Below are 26,338 nucleotides of genomic sequence, written 5' to 3' on the forward strand. Positions count from 1 at the left end.
AAAAAGATTTATTTAAAAGATCATCATAAAAATACATATATATATAGAATAATAATAATAAAAAAAAAAGATACAAAAATGATAGGTATAAACTAAAAGTACAACTAAATCAAAATCTAAACAACAATGGATTTCTAATATTAAGATAGCAGCTCATGGATATCTTGCTGCAGGAGAAGATCCAGAGAATCCTTATCGGTTCCAGTAGTAAGATCAACTAAAGAGCCATCTGAGAAAGCAGTTCTAATAGGTGATTGTATCCGATGTTGATGTTCTAAAGTCGGCTGTGGGTAAGGATGATCTAACGGAGTGCTAAACAGATCACCAGTTGGATCTAGTAAAAAATCAAGATATGCTAACGAGTCAAGTGAATTGTGATATGTATTAGTTGATGCTGAAGGTGAGGTCATTTCTATAGATGGTGTCGTTGCTAGTGATGATGATAATAAAGATGATGATGATGATGACGATGATGTAGTATGACATATTGAAGTGTTATTGTCATTCAATGTTGATGATAACAAATCTTTTCCGTCTTCTATAGCAAATGTATTTTGTAAGTGACGAGCTACACAGGTACATGTTTGTATCACTTCACAAAGACAACCGTTAAGAGGATTGGGTACTATTATTCACAAAAACAAACAAAACAAAAAAAAAATCAAACAATATTTGAGTCAATACTATAGATGGAAGAATATCTTTTTTTCTCCTTCTTTATTACCTGTTGCAATAGCACAAGTGCATTTCACATGAGAACCTGAAGATCGTAGATCACGGCAATGAGTACATTGAGAGACTTGTCGACCACGTTTTAAAACAGGTATTAGTTTTCTATCCAAATGTTGACACTTTTTCACACGATGACCACGAATGCACGATATACTAGAATAATAAATAAAAATAAAAATAAAAAGAAATGAAAGGAATTTAATATAGACAAATGATCATTGATTTTTTCATTGGTATGTGTCTATTGTTCTTATTACCAAGCATATTTCACCCCTTCTTTCTCGATTGCCATTGTATTGGAATAATTAAAAAAAAAAAGGGAAAGAGAAGTGAAGAAACCATACAAAAGCTGAATTCTTTGTTTATAATGCGGAGATCAAAATAAAAGAAGCATAAATTGCTCACTATTTTTATTGACAAAACCAAATGAATACGAACTATGTGTAAATGAATATAGGACTATGGGAAGAGAATCATGATCTAAATTTTGAAAAAAGAGATGATAATGCATTGGTAGTGATTTGAGCTAGAGTTTGTTGACCATTGTCAGAGTGCACGGATGGAGGTTGTGCTTTGTTACTTGGTGGCATGTTCATCATTCCGGTCATACTATTAAAATTGGCCATTCTTGCTGAATCCTCGATTGCACCTTGTTGTAATTCAGAACTAAACAAAACCAAGACTTTTTGTTCATAAGACCATAAACAAGTAGCCCAATATACCTGATTATCCAAAATGATAATAATAATAATAATAATTGAAAAAATGAGGAAGGTATCTCCTTTTTTTCTTATTTTTTTTTTGTTGTTATCACTTACATAACACACAGCAATCATAACAAAGGTAACCACAGCGAATTTGACTTCATCTTGCCATAATCGAGTACAATTATAAAGATCAGATCCAGGTATATGTGGGGAGAATGTAAGTTGAATTGTCGTACCATTACCAGATGATAATTCAGAACGAACAACACTTCTTGATTTATTAATACACCAATCTTGAAATTGAGGTTGTTGTACACCAAAAAGAACGAGACAGACAAAGAAATCAATTAAAAATACAATCACCACCATCCATATAGACCGATGTGCAAAACTAAGTGTACCAGGCATGTTCTATCATTTATTTTATATATCAGTATCAATACAATCATCCGTTCTTTGAACTTACCACAAATACAGCAAAAAGAGCAAAAAGAGCCACTAGGACAAATATCAGACAAATAGCTCCTTGTATTAATAAAGCTGTACGATCTATATAAGAAAAGATGGCTATATAAAATAAAAAAATGAAACCAAATCAATCATCCATGATATATTGGAAAAGCCAAAACTTACGACTTTGACCTTGAAAAGCTAGAATGGATCCATACAGGTTTAGACCCTACAAAATAATAATAATAATAATAAAAAAGAAAAGATCAATACATGAAAGAGAATGATTCAATATTGCTTACTATCCAAATAAAACAAGCTACAGTACAACCACCTCTTAGTGACATACAACCACAAAACTTTCGAGTATAAGAATGAGCAGCATGTAAAGTTCGAGATCTTTGTTGTGGAAGGATATCAGGATATGGGTACATCCATGTTGGCAATCGACGCATCATTATGAATCTATAATATTTTTATGTATGTAAAAAAAAAAAAGAAAAAAAAAAAAAAAGAAAAAAAAAAAAAGAAAGAAAAAAGAAAGAAAAAAAAAAAGAAAGAAATTCAAGCCAGCTTGCATAGCTCCCTCCTTTTTTGTAAGTTTCAAGTACCACCAAAAACAACATTCCCAAATTGGACAATCAACTGTTCAATTTTTCTTTTTTTTTTTTTATTTCTTTATTTCTACAGTAACAAAAATCTATCTATTCTATCTATCTATCTATTGATATCGAAGGTAAGGCATCACATATGTAGGTTCACGAGTACCAGCTTGTTGACAAAGATCACGTACCTGAGATAATAATTCTGTATCATTTTTGGTTGATAATAAAGTTGATGCATGAACACCACCCAAGATAAGCACTACATCTAAATCAGCATCATTTGCTCCAAGTACATCAGTGGCTACATTGTCCCCAATACATAGAATGCGACCACCACTTTGATTATTCTGTTTGTTTTGTAAATACTTGTAGATACTACTGAATGGTTTTCCAAAATACAACACAGTGCCTCCCATAGATTCATATAATTGACCAATGTAACCAGGACAAAGTAATAAACGTTGAGAACCATCTTGATTCACACCATGAGGAGCAAGTACGTCAGGATTAGTGCATATAAAAGGAATTCCTCTTTTCAAACATATATCAAAGAAGGGTTTATAATGCTGTTGTACACTTTCTTCATCAAATGGATTCACTTCATCATCACCATAAAGCCGTTGAATCGATCCCACTAATACAAATTCCATAGAATACCAATCATCCGTCGCTTCAAACACTGTCAGGTCTCGGTAAAGAGGTTCAAGATAGTCGACATCGCCTGCAATAAAGAACCGGATCTTGGTATCCTCCTGTTTCAGTGCAAGTTGATATTGTTGACAAAACCCTGCTGCTGTCATTGTTGTTGCTATTGTTGACTGATGATTTATATTACTGTTGCTTATGCTAGCGTTTCCACCCACTGTCGCAAAACAAGAAACAATATCCTGTTTGGTTGTTGTATACATTTGACAATCTTGTAAAAACAATCGAGTCAATTTACCACTGGATAATATATCATTGTAAGCCTGAGGTGTAATGTTGAATTTGTCTATCAGTTGTTGACTTAAAGCAGAATACATTCGACTAGAGTTGGATAAGAGTACCACGTCTTGCTTTCTTTGTTGAAGTTCTTTGAGTGTTTCCATAGTATAAGGATAAGGTTCATATCCATCATGAAGAACCCCATATATATCACAAGCTATAGTATCGTATTGTTCTCCATTGGCATAAAGTTCAGAAAAAGACTGAAGAATCTTCATTTTCTCAAGAGAAAAAGAAAGATCCAGACAAAAGATAAAGAGAGAGAGAAAAAAAAAAAAAAAAAAAAAGAGTGAGAGCCAGGCAACAGAAAAAGGAAATAAAATTTTACAGTGATTTCAAAGTTTTTTTGTCGGGTCACAAGAAAATATTATAAAATTAAAAAAATACATTCTGTCGCTTATCTCTCGTTTTTCTTCTTCCTTCTCTTTTCAGTTATTTTCATGAATCCAACATTGGGGTCCTTAGGCTCACTTATCATTGATGATATTCGTTTTCTAAATGGCACTGAACGTCGAAATGTAGTTGGTGGAGGAGGCGTTTTTGCAATTTATGGTAAAACATAAAAATAAAATAAAAAAATAATAGGTACATTTATGTTCTCACCTTTTTTCAAGTTTCTTCTTCTTCTTCTTCTTAGGCATGCGTATTTGGTTACAAGGAAAGGAAGCAAAACAAATTGGATATGTTGCACAACGTGGATATGATCATCCAAAAAATGTAGATGATGCATTAGCTTGTTTGGAAATAAATCTCGTAGAGAAAACACATCCGGATAAGCATACTACTCGCGGTTTAAATACATTTGGTCCAGACGATCATAGGTAAAACAAATATCAGGATTTTTGTTAACTGATAATGATGATTGATTTTTTTTTTTTTTTTTAAAAAAAAAAATAGAGATTTTGAATATATCCATCCTATCATACGATCAACTCCAGATGATTTCCCTGACGCATGGATTCTATCAATGAAATTAGTACATATTATCAGCTCTACCGAACGTACCATTGAAATTGTTTCTGAATGGAGAAAAAGGGAAAAAGAACTCAACAAAAAACAATCACCAACACAATTTTTATGGGAACCTTTACCATGGGCATGTTTACCTGAGGTAACTTAAAAAAAAAGAGATAAAGGAAAGCTTCCATCTTATTTGTATATAAATAGAACTATCCTGCCATTATTCAAGCTGGACAACTTGTTGATATCATTAGCCCTAATCATGAAGAAGCAGCTGCCTTTCTTAATTTGACGACACAGTACGATGATACGATATCTTTGGTGGAAGCTTGTGGACAACGATTTGCAAAGGATTTCCCGCATGCCACCATTGTGATCAGGGCTGGAAAACATGGTGCTGCCGTGTTGAATTCCTCCAAATCATCATCATCATCTATGACATGGGTACCTCCTTATTGGACTTCTTCAGAACATATCGTAGATGTAGTAGGGGCAGGAAATGCGTTTTGTGGTGGGTAAGTTTGTCCAATATGTTAGTCAGTTTGGTCAACTTTTTTTTTTTTATATAGATTTATGGCTGGATGGCAATTGACAAAAGGAAATGCAATCATGGCTACTCTGTATGGTTCTGTCTCATCTAGTTTTGTAGTTGAACAAGTTGGTGTACCTGTTTTATCCAAGGATAACCAAGAAGAAACATGGAATAATGGTCCATCACCTAGAGATCGACTGTTACAACTTGAACAAGTCTGTGGATTTAACGCAGTGTAATATAACTAGAAGATTATTATAGTGTACCTTTTTTTTTGGAATAAAATATAGATATATATAATTATTATAGAAAAAGGATACGATAAAACAATGTACAATCTTCATCATCATTATCTTTTTTTTTTTTTTTTTTTTTTGTCTTTATTGTTAGTTCATTACCGTCCGTATCCTTCATCACCACATATCATCTATCCATCCTCCAACGTCATTACATAATTACACTAATGATCATCATCGTGATCGAGCAATGAACCATATGTTACATCAAGTAGTACAAATAAAACAAATGGTTGATGTACAAAAAAGGTGTTTTTTTTATTAATAGGCAAGAAAGGAAGAAAAAAAAAAAGGAACTATCTAAAACAAAAAAAAAAAAAAAAAGAGTACAAGAATTGGTCCGTGTATTAGGGAAGTGATAACAATAATAATAATAAAAAAAGAGTATCCAATAATAATAAAAATGGAAAGGAAAGATCTGTTTACGGCCAGAAACAAAGATCATCCCCAAAAAAAAAGTGTACTAATAATAACAACAATAAAACAAAAGAGGAAGGATAATTTTGAGAGTAACAATGAAAATATACATGATAACAACAAAAAAAAAAAAATATTATAAGTGTAATATAAAAATGGAGGATTAAGATATTCGTTTCTGGGCATAAGCAAAATGAACATTTTCAAAAGTTTTATATTCATCCGCTTCATTCCAACAGGTATCTAGTTGTTCATTGTATTCATCCGCTGTCATGTTGGTCATCATACATATTTGAGGTCGTATAGCTTGATAATAAGATTTCCATGATTGCATTGTCAATTGACCAAGCTTGAATAATAATAATAATAATAATAAGAGTGAAGTGTGAATGATTTTTTTTCTCTCTCTCTCTCTTCATGTTAATGTCATTTTTTCTAGATTACCTTTCCCGCCCATTGACCACCAGGACAAGAGATAAAGGTAGCGTTGACATTAGTCAATTCATCTCTTTTTTCAAAACGTTCCTTCAATCGTCGACCAGAATGAGGATCCAATTGTCTAGTATTCATCAGAGTCATTAAATGTTCATTATATATCTTTGTTGTAGGACCAGTTCTATGTAATTCCAAATCCACTTCAACAACTTCCACCCATCCACCTGGTTTCAATACTCGGATAATATCTTTCATGAGAGGATCCCATTGGTTTAATTCAATCCCTTGCGCCATGAATCTAATCACAATAATAATAATAAAAAAAAGATGAATGAATATAATCATCCTATATTATATAAAATTGATATAGATACCTCATAAAAACATAATCAAAAGTACCATCTTCAAAAGGTAATCCTTGTAGTGCATTGCATTGATAGAATTGACAATTAGTAGGTTTGATATCTCGAGGAAATACACATGTCATATCCACGCCAACAATAGTTGATTTTGGGTATTCACCAGCAATTTCCATGGTCCTGTGCGTTATTGTAAAAAAAAAAAAAAAAAAAAAAAACTCAGTTAGTACAGTCTATCTTTTCATTTTAATCATCGAGTAATTTTCTTTTGTTACCATGATCCGGGACCACATCCAATATCCAGTACATTAGCTCCTTTTCTTAAGCTATCAGTCACAGGTGCCAAATAGTTTCTAATCATCATAAAATAAATAATTAAATAAAATGCTCACAAGACTTTTTTTTTTTATAGTTTTTACCCTTGAATAGCAAATCGAACCATGAAGTGGAGTAAATGTAAACGATCAATTTCTTCTTCATCACAAGGTAGAATATAAGAAGAAGCAGCACAAGTATGGAATTTTCGACCTTCGATCCAGATAACATCGGTATTATTGAGTAATAATTCATTTTTAATCAAAATATGATCATGGGACAAACTATGATTTGAGTTGCTTGGTGTGATAACAGGAGGATTTGAAGAAGGTGAAGATACACCTGCATAGAAGGAATGACGTTGTTGCTGCAATAAAAGAAGCTGTTGTTGTTGAGTAGTCAAAAGAGGATGAAGAGATATGGTTAGATTGTTGTTTGTTGTTGTTGTAGGAATATCAGAAGAAACAGCCAAAACACTGGAAGAACGGGATAAAGATGGTGTAGTAAGAGTGGATGGAGTGGCAACATTATTTGATCGGTTGAAAGAACGAAAAGGAAAGACACGAGAAAGAGGACGTCTAGAGGTAGTTCTTGTAGTTGATGCAGGTATGAGAGGAGAAGAATGTTTTCGTAACTTGACACGTCCATTATCAGTTTGTGAGGATGACACGATGGGTAAAGGATACTGTCGTTGGTATGGATCTTGAGAAGAAGGTAACCATTCATTCACGGTGTTGAGTCGAGGATCTTGACTTGCTGTACTTCCTAATCGTCGTTCTAAGCGTGAGTTTTGGTTGCCCATAGAGAAGAAGGAATGTATAATAAAATAATAATAATAATAATAAAAAGGTAAATGAGCGTAAAGGGGTATAAAAACAACAAAAAAAAAAAGGGAAATAATAAGTTTAATAAGAAGGAATCATTGAGTCAAAGGTAAAAATAGTATATAGATATATATTTTCACTGATTGGAAGATGAAGAAAAAAAAGAAAAGAAAGAAAAGAAGTAATATATATAAAACTGAATGTTTGTTCCTTTTGAGACCATATTGCAAGTCGTAACTATTTCATATCCCGAATATGAGAAAGCCCTGTTATGGTAACTAGGCTTTTGGCTTACGATCAAATTATATTGTAACACAATTATTTTAATGATTCAATTGTTCGAAGTTAATTGGTTTCAGATACATTTTTTTTTTTTTTAGTGATCATTAAAAATAGTTTATTATTATTTTCATTTTTTCATTTTAAATCATAATAATAATTTGATATAATGATAAAACATTATATAATAAAGTTGATCAGAAAGGTGTTTCCACGCAGGGCTCATAAGAATCATCTATACGATATACTATCATTCTAAGACCCATATTTCATCACAATTGGAAAAAATAATTATTATACCAAATTGGCATAACAGATAAGATTTCCTACTAATGGTGAAGAAAAAAAAAGAAAACAGAAAAAATGATTTCAAAATCTTGTCTTTTTATACCTTTTTTTTTGGAATTTCAACATCCGGTCTTTAAGAACAACAAAAAAAAAACGAAGCTAAGCCAAGAAAATTTTTTTGACTTGCCTGTTACTGCTTTTTTTTTTTTAATTCATCCAATTACTACAGGTGAAAGCAGATTGAAAAGAATCATCTCACTGGAATAATTATTTTTCCTTTTTAATAAAACTGGTGGTGATGATGATATTTCTAGATAAGAAAAAAAAAAACTTGTTATCATCATGATGATCTTTTATTAGAGTCATCCATAGAGAAAAGATTGGTAACTTACTTTCCCAGAATGGAGTGATATGAAAAAATGTCAGATGTTTATTTTTTTTTTTGAAAGTCAGTGACAAGACAATAACAAAAGGGATTTGCACCGGAGAATGTCCCCAAAGTCGAACGATTCCCAAGTTTCATCCATTTTTTTTTTTTTTTTTTTTGCGGAAAATCAAAAAAAAAAAAAGAATATATATAGTAATCTATTTCAAGCTTACTTTTTTTTATTGTTGTTGATTATTATCTTTTTTATTCATCATCATGTCTAATACTCCTACTGGTTCAGATGAACGTTTTGCTATCCGTCAAGTGACTAGTGAAAATACTTTATTAGGCTTCGATCGAAAGAATCGACGTCGAGAGAGTGTTACAAGCAATGATCATTTAGATCCTGATTTTTATTTAAATCGACCTCATTATGCTGATGAAGAAAAGGCTCATGGTTTTACTTCTCCTATGTTATCACCTCAACCATTACCTTTATCTTATTCCATGGATACTCGTATGGTACAAAAACCTATTGTTGGTAACTTTGGTGTTCTTGGTAAGTCATGGGTTATAAATTGTGCATGATCATCGGTCTTCTAATCAACCTTTTTTTTTTTTTTTTTTTTTTTTTTAGCATTATGGTCTTTTGCCACGGTCACTGCCTTATTGGGTACATATGATTTATTCCTTCCAACTACACCTAATCATGTCCTTCTACCTACAGCTGTGATGTTTGGTGGACTTGCGCAAGTAATCAGTGGTTTCTTTGTACTTGCTAGTGGTAATACATTCGGTGGTATTCTCTTTGTGTCTTATGGTACCTTTTGGACAGGATCAGGCTTGATGATGATCCCTGCCATTGCCTCTACAATGGAAGTCCTCACTAAAGATCAAGCTGATATTGGTAATGGTATCTATCATTTCGTCTGGGCATTTTATACCCTCATCAATATCTCAGTGTCCTTGCGTATCAAAGGCGGCAACTTTATGTCTACTTGGAATTTGGTGTTTGTGTTCCTTACTCTCTTTTTGACTGGCATCCAATGTGTCACTGGTAATCTCATTCCTTTACGTATCGCTGGTGTCACCGCCTACTTGGCCGCCCTTGGTGCTTGGTATACCGGTGTTGCTGAACTTTTTGAAGAACAGGGTGAAACATTTTGGTTGGGCAAGTATCATCATCGTGCTATGAAGCACAAGTAAATTCTCTTGTCCACGTATATTATCTATCATTCCCCTTTTTATTCATTTTTTTTTGTATATATCATTAATAAACTATTATAAAATATATAAAATGACGGTGTTGGTCTGAATGGTGATCGAATGATGCACATGTATGTTTATTTGATGAATCAATATATATTACAAAAAGACAATTTCAAAAAAAAACAAACAAAAAACAAAAAATGAGATGATCTATACTAAGGTCCAATATTTGATCGTAGTAAATTTTCATCCATCCAAGTCCGTAGTATTTCCGAATCACTTGATTGACTTGATCGCATGTCATCGTAAGCAAATATTCCTTCTTCTTCTTCTACAGGTTCTTCTGTTTCAGATATTTCACTTTCCAATTCAGGTTCAATCGTGATGTTCAAGTCCGAGAGGCGTCGAATATCAGCGTGATTAGCACGTGTATGCGAAAGATGTTCATGTTCAAACTATAGATAAAAGTAAAAGAAAAAGAAGTTAACAAACCTAATATATATCTTTTTTTTTTTAATTCTTACCACGAACAAATCACTTTCCAATCGATCCTTCATATCATCAAATTCATAAAGACATTCATGAATGAAGTCAGACAAATCTATCAACCATTGGATAAAGTATGTTAATTTTTCCATCTCCCTTTATCACCTGTTCTATACTTGCCTAGATGATTTGTACTCAATGTCAAAGAAGCTTCAGAGTTTGAGTCATCATCTATAATGCCTTTCCATCCATCACCCAAATCAATAGGTTCCTCCATATCTTGTTTCCCAGAATTGCTTGTTGATGCATCAAATGTCGATGTCATTGTTCTTGCTAATTCCTTTTCAATCCCCAATAATCGATCCAAGGCTTCTTCCACATCATCATCCATTCTATCAATGAAACCTGTCACTTTTCCTGGCGTAATCCTTACATCGTAATATACAAAGATTTGATCTTCAAAATCCACATAAAACAAACATGGTACATTGTATCCTGGAGCCACTGCATAAAGACCTACCAAAAAAAAAAAAAAAGAAGAACGGTTCAGTATAGTTCATTTTTTTTTATTATTATTATTGTTATTTTCCTTACCAGCTGTAAAGGCACATACTCGACCTTCAAAAGCAAATTTCACTAGTTGGAATCGAATATTGGAAGAAGGAGATATAGAAGAAGATGAAGATAAAGAATCATCCTCATGAGTATCATCACGTTGGCTCCAATCAATCAGGTAGGTCACCCCGTTCCATGCACAGGCGACAAATAGATCACAATCAGGCCGGTCCATATCATCCTCTTCATTTAGGTCACTCCATGAACTTTCATCACTACTTTGACTTGTCCGTCTGGAATGAATAATGCTGCTGTGATCATTATAATAATCATTTGATATTGTTTCTCCTCCTCTATGTTGTTGTTGTTGCGATGTATTGTTTTTTGATAAGACCGATAAAATGTCACTCGCATGCATGCCATCGGATGTATTTTCACCCAAGGAATCATGTTGTTGTTGTTGTTGTTGTTGTTGTTGTTGTTGTTGTTGTTGTTGTTGTTGTTGTTGTTGTTGAATAGTTGAGGTATCTTGCTCCACGGTTGTCGTTGGTGACGGTGAGATGGGTAACTTGTTTGTATCTTCTGCTCCTCCGTTGTTGCTATTGCTATTAGAAATTGTGAGGGACAATTTAGAAGAGGTTGAAAATGACGGAGAACCAGTATTGGAATGTGCTACTGCAGTTGTTGTTGCTGTTGTGGCCATAGCTCTTCCCGATGACGATGGTGATGATGCAGCTGATGCTAATGAAGGATGTCGATTTGATAAGACTTGGTGATACTGTGTTTGCTGTTGTTGTTGTTGAAGTGGTTGTTGACGATGTTGTCTTTTTTGATGATGATGTTGTTGCTGTTGTTGTTGTTGCTGTAGTTGTGGTGATCCTGCAAAATAGAGGGGAGCATTGCGAGCAGGATAAAGTGGTTTTGGTAACATTGCTGTTCCAGATACATTCAAGGTTGCCAAGCTGAATAATTTGTGTGTAACGAATAGGTCTTGTTGTGAAGACTTTTTGGTCTGAAGATCGTAAATAGTGAATTTCCCTTCATCGACATAAACCGATTATAATATATCATTAGTAAATGGTTTTCTTTTCCTTTTTTTTTTTTTTTTTTTTCTCTCGACTTACCATCCATACTAAGCATACCAATTTCATTTCCTGATTCTTCCTGTTCAGTATTGCCATGTCGTTTTCCAACCACGATTTCTGTAGCCACAGCGCCGTTCTTGTCGTCACCGATAATATCATCTCCATCCGTCACCGGCCAATCTTGTATAACATAATTTGTACGCTCCAGATCATTGCAAAGATCATCATCGTCATCACTCTTCTCTTGTTGTTCATCATTGTTGTCGTGACTATGCTTCCCCTCTTCTTGTTTGGTGATAATGACATTTTCCACAGTAATGTCGTTGGGCGTCGCCAGTCGATTAAGAAGTGTTCGGATGGTGCCTGCTGAGGATTCCTTGGGTATGGTAGTTGTTATTGTTGGTGATGATGATTGCTTGATATCCACTGGGATCGAGGGCTTAGTTGACGTCGTTGTACTAATTGTGTTCATCTTGCTATTATTGCTTTGCTGGTGATTTGTTTTTTTGATGTCATTTTTGTTATCTTTTATCAGTGAGGATAAATGATGTCTCTGCCGTCGATCATAAATATATGGACCATGTTGAGGAGTAAAGTCGCGGTTGAGTCGATTTCCTTTTTGATCAATGATGGTAAACGTATTGCCAGGCTGAGCTACAAGTAATATAGGTTCATTGGGTCGATCAGGATAGTGTGTTGTTGTAAGAGATGTAATCTAGAATACAATAGGAGATCATTAGAAATATATATATTCAGGTTCTCCAAATATTTTATCCCTTTTGATTCATTACCTGACCGTCAAAGACCCACATATCCTTATCTTTCAAACTTGTTTGTTGATCCAAAACGGCTTTATTGATTGTATCTGTATTAGCTCTCGAACCTTTGGTATCCTTTGTTGTCGTTGTTGTTTTTCCAGCGGATTTCCAAGCCATTCCTTTACGAAGTACGTGTGATTTGAGCTCCTTTCCATCATTATTTTGTTTGTTTCCGAGTTTGTTTCCTGATAAAGCAGAAAGGGACGATTGAATTGTCGATGTTAGCGTTGAAGTTGGAGAGTTGTTTGTAGGAGGAGTTGGAGAATCCGATTTGTTGTTAAAAGTTTGATAATGATGATGATCTAATTGAAAAGAATGTAAAATCCGATCGGTTCTTGCCAATATAAGTTCATTTAAACCATCACCATCTATTATTATAAGAAAAAGTAAAAAAAAAAAAAAAAAAAAAAATCCGAGAGAATATTCTTTAGTGATGTGGTGGGATCGTGCAGTTTTGTAATCATCTTACCTATATCAGCAATAAGGATTTTGTTGACATTGACAGGTACTTTGAGTGTTGTACTTGGTTGTTGTAAGTTTTGTATTATTGATGATTTGGTATCCTCAGAAGAACGATGTTGTTGATCATCCCCTGTCGATCGCCTAAAAAAGCTTTGTGTACTATTCGAATCTGATGATCGGCGATCTTGACGTAAATATTCGTCCAGTAGAATTTGGTGTTGAGCTCGAGAATTAATAGGTTGAGAGAGAGTACTATCGATATCAAATATATGACAATGACCTTCAGCATTGATGACTACTATGGAATTCTACAACAATACAAGATAAATCATAGTTTCATTTTTGTATATCTTTCCATATTATACCTTGCCAATATTTCGAACATCTCCTATTGCAATACAGGTAATCTATGTCGTAAGAAAAAAAAAAAAGACAAACAAGAGTGAAGATGTCTTTCTGGAAAGAAACAAATATATCTTTTTTATTATTATTTACCGTTCCCAATTCATGACAGATAAAAGAAGGTAAACCAAGTGGACATTCGCCTTTGAAGATGGCTAAATCACCATTCAAATTACCAATAACAAACTCGATATCCTATTTCGCGTATCAAATACAAAAAAAAAAAAAAGTTAATGACCACAAAAGTTAATTTTCTTTATTTTTGTTTCAACTTACGCCATCATTATCCACATCACCCAATACCAAGGCATGAGGATTCATATTCCCTGAGAAGGCCCATTTCAACCTATTCACGAGAGAAACAGTTCTCATGACTTACTTTCTATTGAATAAAAGACAAATAAAGTGAAACACCAAAAAAAAAAAAAAAAAAAAAAGAATTGGAACATTAAAAAATGAAAGGCGGCATCTGAATATCAAAACAATACAAAGATTTATTTTTTTATAAACGAAAAGTGTAAAACTAGATATCTAATAAAGAATTGTAATGTGCACCTAAAGAATATAGATGTTTATGATAAGCCAGCTTCAGAGGTTGTTTATCTTGATAGATTTCATCATTGACTTTGATCACAGGAGCTCCCATTTGGATGACATGAATAGGCACTTGCTTGATATTGGATAATGCAAGAATCTATGAATGCATAAATATGAAATGAATCAACCCACTACTACTCTACCTTATATATATATTTACCTCTAATTGACCACCCCAGCGCGCTGTTGATTCAATATCATTGCAATACATTTCAAAATCATCTAATGAATGACAGAAACGGACTATTAGTATAATCCCGCATAAAAATGATTCTATTTCTTACTAACCTGCGCTAAATAGATCGCCATTATCCTTGTATAAAAATGGAATGAAATCGTCAGGGTGTTGTCGCATATATTTGGCAGTTTGCTTTCGAAGATCTTGATAAGTTTCCTAATACATATAAATTGGATACCAATCATACATTAGTCCAATCAAAAAGGATGGACACTATTCCCTTTGATTTTTACCTTTTCATTATATCTTTTTTCAAGTTGAGCACCTATAGCATTGTAAAGACTATAATAACAAATAATCCATTCATTAGTAAATAAATAAATAAATAAATAAATAAATAAAAGTTGCATTGAGGGGGTAAGTTACCAATGACCATCCGCAGTAATCTATATAGAATATCAAAGAAAAAGAAAAAAGAAAAAAATATACAATAAATAATGATATTATTCATATTAACTATAATTCTTACCTCTTGTACACGAAGTTTCATAGGTACCAAAAGTTCACGAATAGATTCTATTTCCAATTGTCCCATATCCACCTGATTTTCAGCTTCCTTTTCAGCCTCTTCTCGAAGTCGTTGCATTTCTTGTTCTCTACGTTCCTTCTTGAGTTTGGCACGGTTAGGTTTCTTGCTAGGTGTAGCATTCATGGGTTTGACAGTAGGCGACGAGGAAGGTGCTATAGGATCTTCTTCCACCTTTAGTCTATTCAAAGTATCTAAAGAAATACCGTCATCGTCATTGTCGTCGTCAAGACTATTGGGATCAAGACCTTTTTGTTTAGCATGATATTGTCGTATTTCCAATTGTTGTTTTTGTTTCAAATGGTATTCCATATCCGATATCCTACTTGTCATTTCTCGCTTTTTGGCCTTGTTATTCTTTGGTATCGTTTTCCTTAAACCAATGATTTTATTGTTGAGATCACGTTCTTCTGCACGGTGTCGACTAAGGATATCATCTAATGTTTCTTCCTTTGTATCATCAGACGTAGTTTCTTTGATGGCAGTAGGATTGTTTACTATTTCAGAGGCAACCTGTTCTAATTGTTGATCCATATCTGTCATGACTTTTTTGAGAAAGAGTAAATAACAAAAAAAAAATATCAGTTGTGGTAAAAAAAAGATTTTTTTTCTTGGTAAGGTCTATCAGATTTCAAACAGCGCGTCAGTTTTTTCTTTTGGACCATGGAAGATCCATTGCATAAAAAAAAAAGGAATACAGAGATATTTATTGTAAAATAAATAAGAGACTAGATATAAAATAAAGAGGGTATCTAATTTAGTATAATTATAGTAAAAATAATAATAATAGTATGGATACAAAAAAAGAAAACAACAACAACAAGGATATAATAATACTAAATTAAACTATTAACGATAATGATGTGTAGGGGAAAAGGGACTTGGCATAAAACCTGAATGATTGGCAATATTGGATTGTATCAAAGTAGACTGACCCAAATGAGATGGCAATAAAGTGGAGGGTACATGAGTAGTGTCACTTCCATATTCAGTTCCATATTCAGTAGGATCATCATCGTGCGGCGCTGGAATGGCGATCTCTTCTTGTTGTTGTTGTTGTTCGATATCATCTTGTTGACCACGATGAACCCATTTCTTAAGAATTTCCACTTCAATGTTTCCCAAAATCAATTGTTCCACATGATATAAAAGAAGGGGTGTTGACAAAACCCCTATCGTTCCAGGATCGCCATGTTGATACAATACATTGATCAGCGGCACGCCCATCGCAACAGTTTTCGTAGCACCACAATACTAAATAAAAAAAAAAAAGAATAAATAAATAAAATAAACAAACAATAAAGCAAAGTACGATCTTTTTTTTTTTTTTTTATGATGCATCAATAAAACAAAACAATACTTTACCATGATAGCCACTGTATCCGGTCTAGAATAACGTAATCTTTGTATCCAACGAGGACCAGGAAATGGAAAAGGAATATAAGCCAAAAACCAACAAAGTAAAGAAAAAGAGATATATAGACCAGCATTGATAATGGTAACAGCAACAATATCGACAACAGCTACTGAACCAAAAGAACCTGAAGCCACGGCATCGGAGAACACGGACCAAACCAATGTCAATAAACAAAAGCTACTCACATCAGATAATCGACATTTGACTTTGATTTTCGCCACCTTTTCAGTAAATAACCATTGAATGATTTGTCCAACCACTAAAGGTACCAATACTGTTAAACCAAGTTGTTGTAATACCGATACAAAATCAACCTTTCCTCCAGCTTGTTGAGGCGTTTCATCTTCAGGTGTTGCGTCTATAAGAGGACCTTGAAATACAGATACAAGAGCAGGTGATACGAAGATACCTATTATTAATAAAAATGATATATATATATATATATATATTATATGTGTGAAAAGATGATCAGTAAGTATATATATATTTTGCATCATGATGCATAGTATTCATGTGTCTGTGATGATTTTTTTTGTTAAGATATGTACCTAAAACATTTCCAATAGCTGCATTCATCAAAGCTATGTCAATAAACATGTAATGCCAAAAAAAAGGGAGAAGTTACTATAAAAGTGTTTTCAAAGTATAAAAATAAAATAAAAAAAAAAGTTTACCTGAAGCTTCGTTCCCATCGGCATTCTTTGTCATTACAACATTAGAAGAAACGGTAGTGGGCGTACTTGCTGCAATCACCACGCCAACGAGTAATAAAGAATTCAGGGGCATATGCATCTTGAAAAACAAAAGAATAAGACCAAAGACCACACCAGGGATAATCATCAGATTAATAATTTGAATCAGCAAATGTAATCGTATACGTAGTACGGTCTGAGCAAGAATCTTTGTACGTAACGAAAGTCCAGAAATGAAGAAAATCACAATTACAGCACCTAGTTAGATCAGAATAAAATATGAAAATGAATGATGATATCATACATTATATAGAAAAAACTTACCCCATTTGATTGTCCATTCAGCCCGGAGATAACCGCCTTTTTTTGCAACATTTGGAAATTGCCATGCCAAAATGATTGCAATAGCCAAACCAAGAAGAAACCAATATTTTGAGAGTAAAGTCAATATAAGAGATTTGATTTTTTGTATCCATGTTCCTTTAGGAGGGGTTAATGTTGCGGATTTTTCAGAATAAGTAGTATTGGCAATAGAATGTTCTCGTTTTAAAGAAGGTGGTGACATGGCTATTTTGGGAATAGTCACCTCACTAGCAAAATTAGATGATGAAGCTTTCCATTTGGTATCATTCATAATAATTATGTGTATATAGATTATTATATTTAAATGATAAGAGATATATATAAAAAAAAAAAAAACAAAAAAAAAAAAGAAAAAGAAAAAGAAAAAGAAACTTTTTTTTTTTGATTGCTGATTTTTATGCAGTTTGTTTTGGGTGAGCGATGTTCGGAGATGGAAAACACGCCATTTTCCAAGGAGTTCTCATCAAAACGGATGACAAGGCGGGTCCACACTGAGAGATAACGTAGCGCCTTTTTTTTTTTTTTCTTTTCCTAATTTTCTTTTTTTCTCTTTTTTTTTTTTTTTTTGTCAATACTTTTTTTTCCTTTTGTTTTTCGCATATCATTGACCCCCCTTTTTTTTCTTATTTGAAAGGGTAAAAAAAAAAAAAAAAAAAAAAAAAAAAGAAAAAACAAACCTCACGACAATTCAAACTTTTACATTGATTCATCAAGTCTTCTCTTTTTGTTATACGTTGACTTTTTGGCCTTTATTATTAGTCAACTATTATTACAAGTCAATTCAAATGCCAAAATCAGCAACTAAAGAAAATGATCAAGATGCTATTCCTCTTCTTTTTACTTTGACTTTGGCTGATGATGGTGCACCTACTGCTGATAAAAAGGTAAAATACCGGGGAAAACGAGAGAAAGGGTGTGCGTTGTATAAATATGTGTGTGTGTGCGTGTTTATTACCCTTATGCATGTTTAGTTCAAACTAATAGAACACGTTGGGGAGTAATTTCTTTTTTTTTTTTTTTTTGCATGTCAACCGAACTCTTTCCTTTTTTTTCTATCAAGAAAAAATTAACAATATCCTTTTTTTTTGTTATGTAGTATATTCGTATTCCGCCTTCTTATCGTATGACTCTTATGAGATGGATCTTACAACCTGGAACATTAGCTGCTATTAATCAAGCCATCTTATTCACCAATTATCCTGAAAAAGATAAACCATTCGAACGTCATACTTTCCATGCAATCAAGTAAGAAAATTCTTGTTTATCTACCCCCCGAAAAAAAACAAATAAAAATAAAAACAAATAGTAAACATTTATTTATTTTCTAGATTTAATCAAGATCCTCAATTACTTTGTGCTTATTGTGATCTTCTATTGGATAGACCTGGTGTTTATGAATATTATGTCAAGTATGGTCCTGATTTGAAGAATACTAGTTCAAGTTCAGGTAGATGGGTAGTTGAACCACATATTATTACTCGATCAGATGATTCTCTTTTGCCAATGGATGCGTTGATGATACAATCAGTGGTACCAAAATGGATGGGACCTATTTCGGATTGGGATCGATATTTCAACTTTATTCAGTATGCTGGTTACAATATGATTCATTTCGTTCCTATGCAACAACGCGGTACTTCCAACTCACCTTACTCTATTGCTGACCAATTGACTTTTGCTGATGATCTTTTTGACAATCCTTCTTCTGTTTCTTCTGAACAACGTGCTACCTTGGTGAAAAAGACATTGAAACATTTGGAACAAACTCATGGAATACTTTCTTTATCTGATATTGTTTGGAATCATACCAGTAATGATTCTGCTTTTTTATTGGAACATCCTGAAGCTGGTAAGATAAATGAATATATCACTTTTTTTTTTTTTTTTCTTATCTCCTCTTTTTTTTTTTTTTTTTTTTTTTCGTTTGTTAGGTTATAATCTTCATAATTCTCCTCACCTTGTTCCTGCTTATGAATTGGATACCGCTCTTGTTAACTTATCAGGCGAACTAGACCACCTTGGATTAAAATCGACTATTGAAAGTGAAACAGACGTGAACCTTATTATCGATTATATCAAGCATCATACTTTTCCTGACCTTAAACTTTATGAATATAAAATACTAGATGTATCCAAATGTGTGGCTTTATTCGAACAACGATTGATCGACAAGGATGCAACTGGTGTCAACGTAAAAAAATATCGAGATCAGCAAGTGCATCTTCTCTCCTTGAAGCAGCAAGCCGCTTTCGTCATCGATAAGAAATGGATCAGCAATGGTAAACCGGGTACTCGATTTCCCAAGCAATTGGATCTTCCATCCATTATTTCATTTATTTTGGCCGTCAATCAATTGGATGATATCAATGAAACGTCAAAACATGATATTGAACAATTATCTAAAAGTTTACAAATTCTTTTGGATGAATGTAATTTACCCTGGTACAAGGAATATGATCAAGATGTATGTATTGCTTTAGATAATATCAAGAATCGTATGATCTTTACTCGATTGGCCGATAATGGTCCTCATTTAGGTCCCATAAGCAAAAGGTAAGAATAATATTCAAAATATTTCTCTCTTTTACTAACTATGTGTTTATAAAACATAGCAATCCTTTGGTAGAAACTTATTTTACTCGACTAGAACAATCCAAATCATCTCATCCTCCCGGTAGTTTTCAGTTGGCAAACAATGGTTGGATATGGAATGCTGATCCTTTGGTAGATTTTGCTGGACCTGGATCATCTGCTTATCTACGTCGACAAGTTATTATTTGGGGTGATTGTGTGAAACTTCGTTATGGTTCTGGACCTGAAGATAATCCTTGGTTATGGCAACATATGACGTGTTATACAAAGCAAGTAGCAAGTATGTTCCATGGTATTCGTATTGATAATTGTCATTCTACTCCAATGCATGTGGCTGAATATCTGTTGGATGCTGCTCGCAAGATTCGCCCTCATCTTTATGTTTTGGCTGAACTATTCACAGGATCCGAAGAAAAAGATAATGTATTTGTGTCGCGACTTGGCATTCATGCATTGATTCGAGAGGCTATGCAAGCTTGGGATACTCATGAGCTATCGCGATTGGTTCATCGTCATGGTGGAAAACCTGTGGGTAGTATGGATGAAGATATGACTTGGAAACTAGTGACTTATGATGGTGAACTCAAAGATATTCAATATGTACAACGAATACCTGTCTCACATGGTAGTTCTCCCCGTGCTCTCTTTATGGATTGTACTCATGATAATGAAACTCCATTACAAAAACGACTTGCTCAGGTAATGAAAAAGAGGAATTAAATTAAACTTATTATGATGATGATGATGATTTTTTTTTTTTGTTTTCTAATCTTTTTTTTTTTTTAATTATTAATTGATTGATTTGCAGGATGCATTGCCTAATGCAGCAGTGGTGGCTTTCTCAGATTGTTCCATTGGAAGTGTGAAAGGATATGATGAACTCTACCCACGACTTTTAGATGTTGTTGGTGAAAAACGACAATATGCGGAACCGGATACAGGCATTGGTATTGTTGAAATCAAACACAAGTTACAACTACTTCATTTGCAAATGTCTCTTCAAGGTTATGGTGAAGTTCATGTTCATCAAGAAAATGATTATCTTTTAGTACATCGACAACATCCTGGTTCCCAAGATGGGTATCTTTTGATTACACGAACAGCATTCTCCAATAATGCAAGTACTGGCATCTCTCCTATTATTTTACGTAAATCTCAAGCTGAATTTGTTTTTGGAGCTTCTCTCAAGGTGGATGATCTGAACGTCAAGAATGATGCATTCCTTACTGGATTACCAAGTCATGTAGATCCTCTACCTGCTCCTGCATTAGTATCAAAACAAGACGAAAAAGGGGAATACATTCAAGTGGTATTGGATGATGATAAATTCACTCCTGGATCCATCATGATATTGAAAACATCCATCGGTAATCTATATGAAGAAACGAAACGAATGGTGACTCAACTGGATAATGATGTGATCAAGGGTTTGAATTTGGTGGATATCAATGTTGCGTTGTACCGCTGTGAAGGGGAAGAAATGGAATATACTGGTGGTGATGGTGTCTACGAATTTCCTGGCTATGGTAAACTAGTGTATGCTGGTTTGCAAGGATTCATGACTGTTCTTGAACCTATTATTATCAACAATGATCTTGGTCATCCTGTGTGCGACAATTTACGACAAGGAAAATGGGCATTGGAGTATGTGGTTCATCGTCTGGACAAGTATCTACCTCAATACCCTCATCTACAAGGCTTGAGAGATTGGCTTGATTCTCGTATGGAAAAAGTGAAGGATATGCCAGACTTTTTGGTGCCAAAATATTTTGCTATGACTATCCAAACTGCTTACAACAAGATATATCAACATGCTCTTTCTTTAATGTCTCCTTTGGTACAACATGATCTCTTCCTACAACAATTGGCGATGACGAGTGTGCAATTACTTGGTCAAGTACCTTCGACTGGACTCCATCCAACTGAATCCAATCCATCCTTGGCAGCAGGACTTCCTCATTTTACCAATGGACCTTTCCGTACATGGGGTCGTGATGTATTTATTTCTCTTCGTGGACTTTTGATGGTGACTGGACGATTCAAAGAAGCCAAGGCACATATCCTTTCCTTTGCAGGATCACTCAAGCATGGCTTGATTCCCAATTTACTGGATTCGGTACGACAACCACGATACAATGCACGTGATGCGGTATGGTTCTTTACACAAGCTATTCAAGATTATTATAACATGGCGCCAGATGGACATGACATTTTGAATGAAAAGGTATTACGTCGATTCCCAAAGGATGATCGTTTTGTGCCTGTGGAAGAAGGATATCAATACACCAGTACTATTGGGGAGATCATTCAAGAGATCTTGGAACGACACGCTCAAGGTATTCATTTTAGAGAATACAATGCTGGCCCAGCCATTGATCGTCAAATGTCGGATGAAGGATTCAATATTGATATCGAGGTAGATTGGAAAACTGGTTTGTTGGTTGGTGGCAATGCATTCAATTGTGGCACATGGATGGATAAGATGGGTGAAAGTGAAAAGGCTCACAACAAAGGTTTACCTGGTACTTCTCGGGATGGTGCACCTATTGAAATTTCCGGTTTACTAAAAAGTACATTACGTTGGATCATTGAACTTGAAAAGGCTGGGCGTTTCAAATGGACTCAAGTGAAAGGTAATAGAACTATTTCTTATGATATTTTTTTTTTATATAAATATATGACTATTCTCATCTTTTTTTTTTTTTTTATTTGATGGTATCTTGTATATATAGCTCAGGATGGCAAGATAATTCTTTACAAAGATTGGAATCGTTTAATTCAAGATAATTTCGAAAGAGTGTATTATATACCAAAAGGTAAATACAATAGCTATTTATACAAGACAGAAATGACAGATAGGACGATCTCACTTTTTTTTTTTTTTCTTCTCCTGCAAAATTAGATCCTGCTGATGATACCAAATATGATGTGGATCCCCGTATAGTGAACCGACGAACTATCTATAAAGATGTATGGAAAGCAAGCAAACCATATACGGAATATCAATTACGTCCCAACTTTTGTATTGCCATGGTGGTAGCACCTGAATTATTCAATAAACAACATGGTCAACTTGCTCTTCAATTAGCCGACACAACCATCAAAGGACCTTTAGGAATGCGAACACTTGATCCCTCGGATTTGGAATATCGACCCTATTACAACAACAGTGATGATTCCGATGACATCAAGGTGGCGAAGGGACGCAACTATCACCAAGGACCCGAATGGTTATTTTGTACCGGTTACTTTTTACGTGCGTGTCTCCTCTTCAACGCTTTGACCCCTTCTCAGGTGGCACGGATCCTTTGCAATCATCGTGATGAAATCAAGAAGAATCCCTGGCGTGGTTTGCCTGAATTGACCAATAAGGATGGTGCTCCTTGTTGGGACTCATGTTTTACTCAAGCCTGGTCATCATCGACGTTATTAGATCTATTTTATGATATGATTGAAAAAAAAAGTTTTGTGTAGTGTAGTATAGTATAATTCATAGTTTTTAGTTTATCCTCATTTCTTCTCCTTGATTTCGCATGTACTTTTTTTTTTTTTGTATCTCAATATGATACCACATAATAAATGCACATTTCATGTCAGTTTTTTTTTTTTTCTTTGTATATGTCTAGGGTGACGATAATAGACTTGCTAATGTGGATAATGACGATGCGGATGATGATGATACGCATGATAATAATAATAATAAAAAAAAAGGTATCATCAGATGATCCAAATGTTTTTATTTTCATTTACCAGGAATTTGAAACTATTCGTTGTGTCATCGTGTTTGATCATTCATTCGTTCAATACATGTAAGAATCAACCAATTTTTTCTTTTTACGTAAGATATGGACCAAAAAAAAAAAAAAAAAAAAAGGGAATATGTACAATGTCATGTCTCATATAGGTTCGCTAGGATACCTACAAAAAGTATATGTGGGTGACAATAAAACAACATTGAGAGATTCCCTTGGGATGGATGATATTTCACATGCATTGATTGTGTCAATATATCATTTATATCCTTCTCCCCTTAGTTCTCCCTCACTCCCTGTCTTTGTGTCACTCATTTTATTTATCCATCTATCTTCTATCAAACAAACATGAACAAAAAAGAAAAAAAAAATAAAAAAGATGGTTTTTATTGTTTTAAGACAAAAATAAAATAAGAAAGAATACAAAAAAAAAAAAATGAAAGATCAATGGTATAGTTGCTACATAAAATGATTTTTGATAATACAAAAAAAAAAAAAAAATGAAGGAGAGAATGAGGGTAAAAAAAAAAAAAAGGAGGGAGAATATTTCTATAGTGAATCCTTACATACATACATGCATCAAAATAATAATCAAGATTCATATGGTTTTTGGGCGGTTGCACAATGCCAATTGACATAAGTTTTCGCTTGTTCCCATTCCGAAGGCAATTGATCGACATATTCCACGTACTTGGCCTGACTGAATCCCATCACTCTTCGTAACCAAGGTCCTAATGATCGAAGATAGAATAAATATTGACTTGCCATGGCTTGACTTTGTTTCTTGCTATTGGTCAATCGTTCCCAACCAAGTGGTAAAGATTGAAAATGACTTTCCACCCTTCGAAATCCATGAACAGCTAAGATAGTAGGTAATTTTCTTGCCGCATAAGGATCTTGTTGTCGCATCCTAAATCCTTGTAACACTAAAAAAAAACATCAATCATGGTCAGGGGAGCCAAAAAAGATTTTTTTTTCTTTTTACTTACATTTATCATTCATGGCACATTCTTTTTCCAGACTACTTTTGGTTTCCAAATCCTAACAAACATACATATAAGTCATGTGTTCTTTCCTTTTTTTTTTGGGTACTTACAGGTTCCACCAATTCAATCCATCCACCAGGTTTCAGAATACGAAGATATTCCATAATCAATGGATGCCATTCATCTTGAGCCAAACCCCAATTTAAATCACGTTGGAAGATGAAATCAATACTATGGTCTTGAAAAGGTAAAGGTAAATGTCGTACATTGACTTGACGAAAATGACAATTGCGTGGTTTGATGTCTTTGGGATAACTAGGAAGAAGATCAATACCAATAAAGGTAGAATGTGGGTAAGTCGTAGCCATTTCCATACACCATTGTCCAAGGCCACATCCTACATCCAAGACGACTGGGGATTGATGACTATGTTGTTCTGGTGAAAATGAAGTGGGTGACATTTGAGGTGATCTGGTTGCTGAGATAGATAATGATGATGATGATGAAGATGATGAAGATGATGATGATCGTGATAGTGACGTTGAATGAAGAGAAGTCGTTGATCTTGCTACATCCAATTGAAGTCCAAGCATCAATGATGATGGAGGATATTGTCGTTGTAAAAGTGAGTGGACAGGTGCATGATAATCCTTACCGAAAGCAGTTCGTAAAAGATAATGTTGTGCCACCAATCGATCTTGTTCAATAGCATCTTGCATCAATACACATGGCCAATGAGCTAGGTCATATAGTTTTTTACTTGGTTTCTTGCTATGTTTGTTGTCACCAGGTGGTGGAAAGGATCGGAAACTGTTGGGATCTGATTTTTGTTTTATTGCTATTGTTGTTGTTGTTGTTGCTGATGGATCACATGTTCCACTTTCCATAGTAATAGCGGATTCATCCTTTACTGAAGAATGAAGGATTTGACTTGCTTTTTTTAATAAGGAATGTTGTGTTTGTTTCTTCTTTTTCACAAATTGCCATGATGTCGATGGTTTTTGAATGTTGTCAGTCATCACTGGTTGGTTTTCCACCTTTTTCCCCAAAAAAGAAAACATATGTTGTTGTGATGGACTTGATTTTGCCATGACAGAGGATGTTGGTGAGGAAGTAGATGCAGACGAAGATCGAGATAACCGTGGTAATAAGGATGAGATGATTGATTGTTGATGTTTTTGTCTTGCAAGAATCAATCTTTTTCGTCGACTTTCTGAGCTAATACGACGTTGGATAACGGGAGGAGTTGAAGATGTTTTTCCACTACCAGTAGTATTTGTTGATGTCGGTAACCCCATCGGCATCTTGATAGGTGAAATGGATAAGTTTTTCAAATCCTTTATCCCAGAAAAAAGATTCATCACAGGCAAAAAACAATATTATAAATAATATAGATATATACAAAGAAAATGACAAAAAAAAAAAAAAAAAAGAAAAAAAGAAAAGAAAAACAAAAAAAGAAAAACTAGATGATTTCCTATTTCAGTTGTTTTTTTTTTGAAAAACGGGGTTTAAAACCGGACTCGTCCCTTTTTTGTCAAACGCATACGGTCACCATGCATTACAGCTTTATTTTACCTTTTGTCTTTTCCGTTCTTTACCAATGCA

At 34.0% G+C, this 26,338-nt stretch overlaps 11 protein-coding genes across 11 annotated transcripts; 3 read left to right on the forward strand and 8 right to left on the reverse strand.

Moving 5' to 3' along the window:
* Nucleotides 1-454: 454 nt before the first annotated feature.
* On the reverse strand, nt 455-1,049 carry BX664DRAFT_341409 (copper fist DNA binding domain-containing protein). The gene is made up of 2 exons (XM_051546990.1): nt 990-1,049; nt 455-885 (listed from the first exon to the last, which is right to left on the reverse strand). The coding sequence occupies exons 1-2, from the start codon at nt 1,022-1,024 to the stop codon at nt 684-686; spliced, it is 237 nt and encodes a 78-aa protein (XP_051396490.1). The 5' UTR covers nt 1,025-1,049; the 3' UTR covers nt 455-683.
* Nucleotides 1,050-1,205: 156 nt separating this feature from the next.
* Nucleotides 1,206-2,347, reverse strand: BX664DRAFT_317674 (uncharacterized protein; the record flags this gene model as incomplete). The annotated part of the gene is made up of 5 exons (XM_051542751.1): nt 1,206-1,454; nt 1,551-1,850; nt 1,906-1,988; nt 2,073-2,118; nt 2,192-2,347. The coding sequence occupies 5 exons, from the start codon at nt 2,345-2,347 to the stop codon at nt 1,206-1,208; spliced, it is 834 nt and encodes a 277-aa protein (XP_051396491.1).
* Nucleotides 2,348-2,542: 195 nt separating this feature from the next.
* On the reverse strand, nt 2,543-3,747 carry BX664DRAFT_341411 (HAD-like domain-containing protein). The gene has a single exon (XM_051546991.1). The coding sequence runs from the start codon at nt 3,694-3,696 to the stop codon at nt 2,611-2,613; it is 1,086 nt and encodes a 361-aa protein (XP_051396492.1). The 5' UTR covers nt 3,697-3,747; the 3' UTR covers nt 2,543-2,610.
* Nucleotides 3,748-3,893: 146 nt separating this feature from the next.
* On the forward strand, nt 3,894-5,324 carry BX664DRAFT_341413 (Ribokinase-like protein). Its single transcript, XM_051546992.1, has 5 exons — nt 3,894-4,030; nt 4,116-4,299; nt 4,376-4,589; nt 4,646-4,953; nt 5,008-5,324. Exons 1-5 carry the CDS (start codon nt 3,919-3,921, stop codon nt 5,207-5,209), a joined length of 1,020 nt encoding a protein of 339 aa, XP_051396493.1. The 5' UTR covers nt 3,894-3,918; the 3' UTR covers nt 5,210-5,324.
* A 271-nt stretch (nt 5,325-5,595) lies between these two features.
* BX664DRAFT_341416 (uncharacterized protein) lies at nt 5,596-7,692 on the reverse strand. The gene is made up of 5 exons (XM_051546993.1): nt 6,897-7,692; nt 6,753-6,830; nt 6,493-6,657; nt 6,128-6,416; nt 5,596-6,032 (listed from the first exon to the last, which is right to left on the reverse strand). Exons 1-5 carry the CDS (start codon nt 7,592-7,594, stop codon nt 5,847-5,849), a joined length of 1,416 nt encoding a protein of 471 aa, XP_051396494.1. The 5' UTR covers nt 7,595-7,692; the 3' UTR covers nt 5,596-5,846.
* Nucleotides 7,693-8,826: 1,134 nt separating this feature from the next.
* Nucleotides 8,827-9,756, forward strand: BX664DRAFT_317678 (GPR1/FUN34/yaaH family-domain-containing protein; the record flags this gene model as incomplete). The annotated part of the gene is made up of 2 exons (XM_051542752.1): nt 8,827-9,109; nt 9,188-9,756. 2 exons carry the CDS (start codon nt 8,827-8,829, stop codon nt 9,754-9,756), a joined length of 852 nt encoding a protein of 283 aa, XP_051396495.1.
* Nucleotides 9,757-10,599: 843 nt separating this feature from the next.
* BX664DRAFT_202100 (uncharacterized protein) lies at nt 10,600-13,973 on the reverse strand. The gene is made up of 7 exons (XM_051540121.1): nt 13,844-13,973; nt 13,661-13,762; nt 13,531-13,572; nt 13,173-13,473; nt 12,677-13,071; nt 11,925-12,600; nt 10,600-11,838 (listed from the first exon to the last, which is right to left on the reverse strand). The coding sequence occupies exons 1-7, from the start codon at nt 13,937-13,939 to the stop codon at nt 10,802-10,804; spliced, it is 2,649 nt and encodes an 882-aa protein (XP_051396496.1). The 5' UTR covers nt 13,940-13,973; the 3' UTR covers nt 10,600-10,801.
* Nucleotides 13,974-14,041: 68 nt separating this feature from the next.
* On the reverse strand, nt 14,042-15,562 carry BX664DRAFT_341423 (uncharacterized protein). The gene is made up of 6 exons (XM_051546994.1): nt 14,872-15,562; nt 14,769-14,788; nt 14,636-14,684; nt 14,453-14,558; nt 14,325-14,386; nt 14,042-14,261 (listed from the first exon to the last, which is right to left on the reverse strand). The coding sequence occupies exons 1-6, from the start codon at nt 15,469-15,471 to the stop codon at nt 14,091-14,093; spliced, it is 1,008 nt and encodes a 335-aa protein (XP_051396497.1). The 5' UTR covers nt 15,472-15,562; the 3' UTR covers nt 14,042-14,090.
* Nucleotides 15,563-15,777: 215 nt separating this feature from the next.
* On the reverse strand, nt 15,778-17,602 carry BX664DRAFT_269274 (SBF-like CPA transporter family-domain-containing protein; the record flags this gene model as incomplete). Its single annotated transcript, XM_051541048.1, has 5 exons — nt 15,778-16,182; nt 16,294-16,754; nt 16,894-16,926; nt 17,020-17,295; nt 17,362-17,602. 5 exons carry the CDS (start codon nt 17,600-17,602, stop codon nt 15,778-15,780), a joined length of 1,416 nt encoding a protein of 471 aa, XP_051396498.1.
* Nucleotides 17,603-18,068: 466 nt separating this feature from the next.
* BX664DRAFT_286172 (glycogen debranching enzyme) lies at nt 18,069-23,595 on the forward strand. Its single transcript, XM_051541700.1, has 8 exons — nt 18,069-18,284; nt 18,497-18,645; nt 18,729-19,249; nt 19,332-19,953; nt 20,013-20,691; nt 20,801-22,625; nt 22,725-22,808; nt 22,895-23,595. Exons 1-8 carry the CDS (start codon nt 18,186-18,188, stop codon nt 23,464-23,466), a joined length of 4,551 nt encoding a protein of 1,516 aa, XP_051396499.1. The 5' UTR covers nt 18,069-18,185; the 3' UTR covers nt 23,467-23,595.
* Nucleotides 23,596-24,250: 655 nt separating this feature from the next.
* Nucleotides 24,251-25,473, reverse strand: BX664DRAFT_286174 (S-adenosyl-L-methionine-dependent methyltransferase). Its single transcript, XM_051541701.1, has 4 exons — nt 25,386-25,473; nt 24,841-25,208; nt 24,734-24,785; nt 24,251-24,670 (listed from the first exon to the last, which is right to left on the reverse strand). Exons 1-4 carry the CDS (start codon nt 25,447-25,449, stop codon nt 24,336-24,338), a joined length of 819 nt encoding a protein of 272 aa, XP_051396500.1. The 5' UTR covers nt 25,450-25,473; the 3' UTR covers nt 24,251-24,335.
* Between the last annotated feature and the right edge of the window lie 865 nt (nt 25,474-26,338).

The sequence above is a fragment of the Halteromyces radiatus genome (assembly GCF_025201355.1).
Source record: "Halteromyces radiatus strain CBS 162.75 chromosome Unknown BX664scaffold_9, whole genome shotgun sequence".
Lineage (NCBI taxonomy): Eukaryota > Fungi > Mucoromycota > Mucoromycetes > Mucorales > Cunninghamellaceae > Halteromyces > Halteromyces radiatus.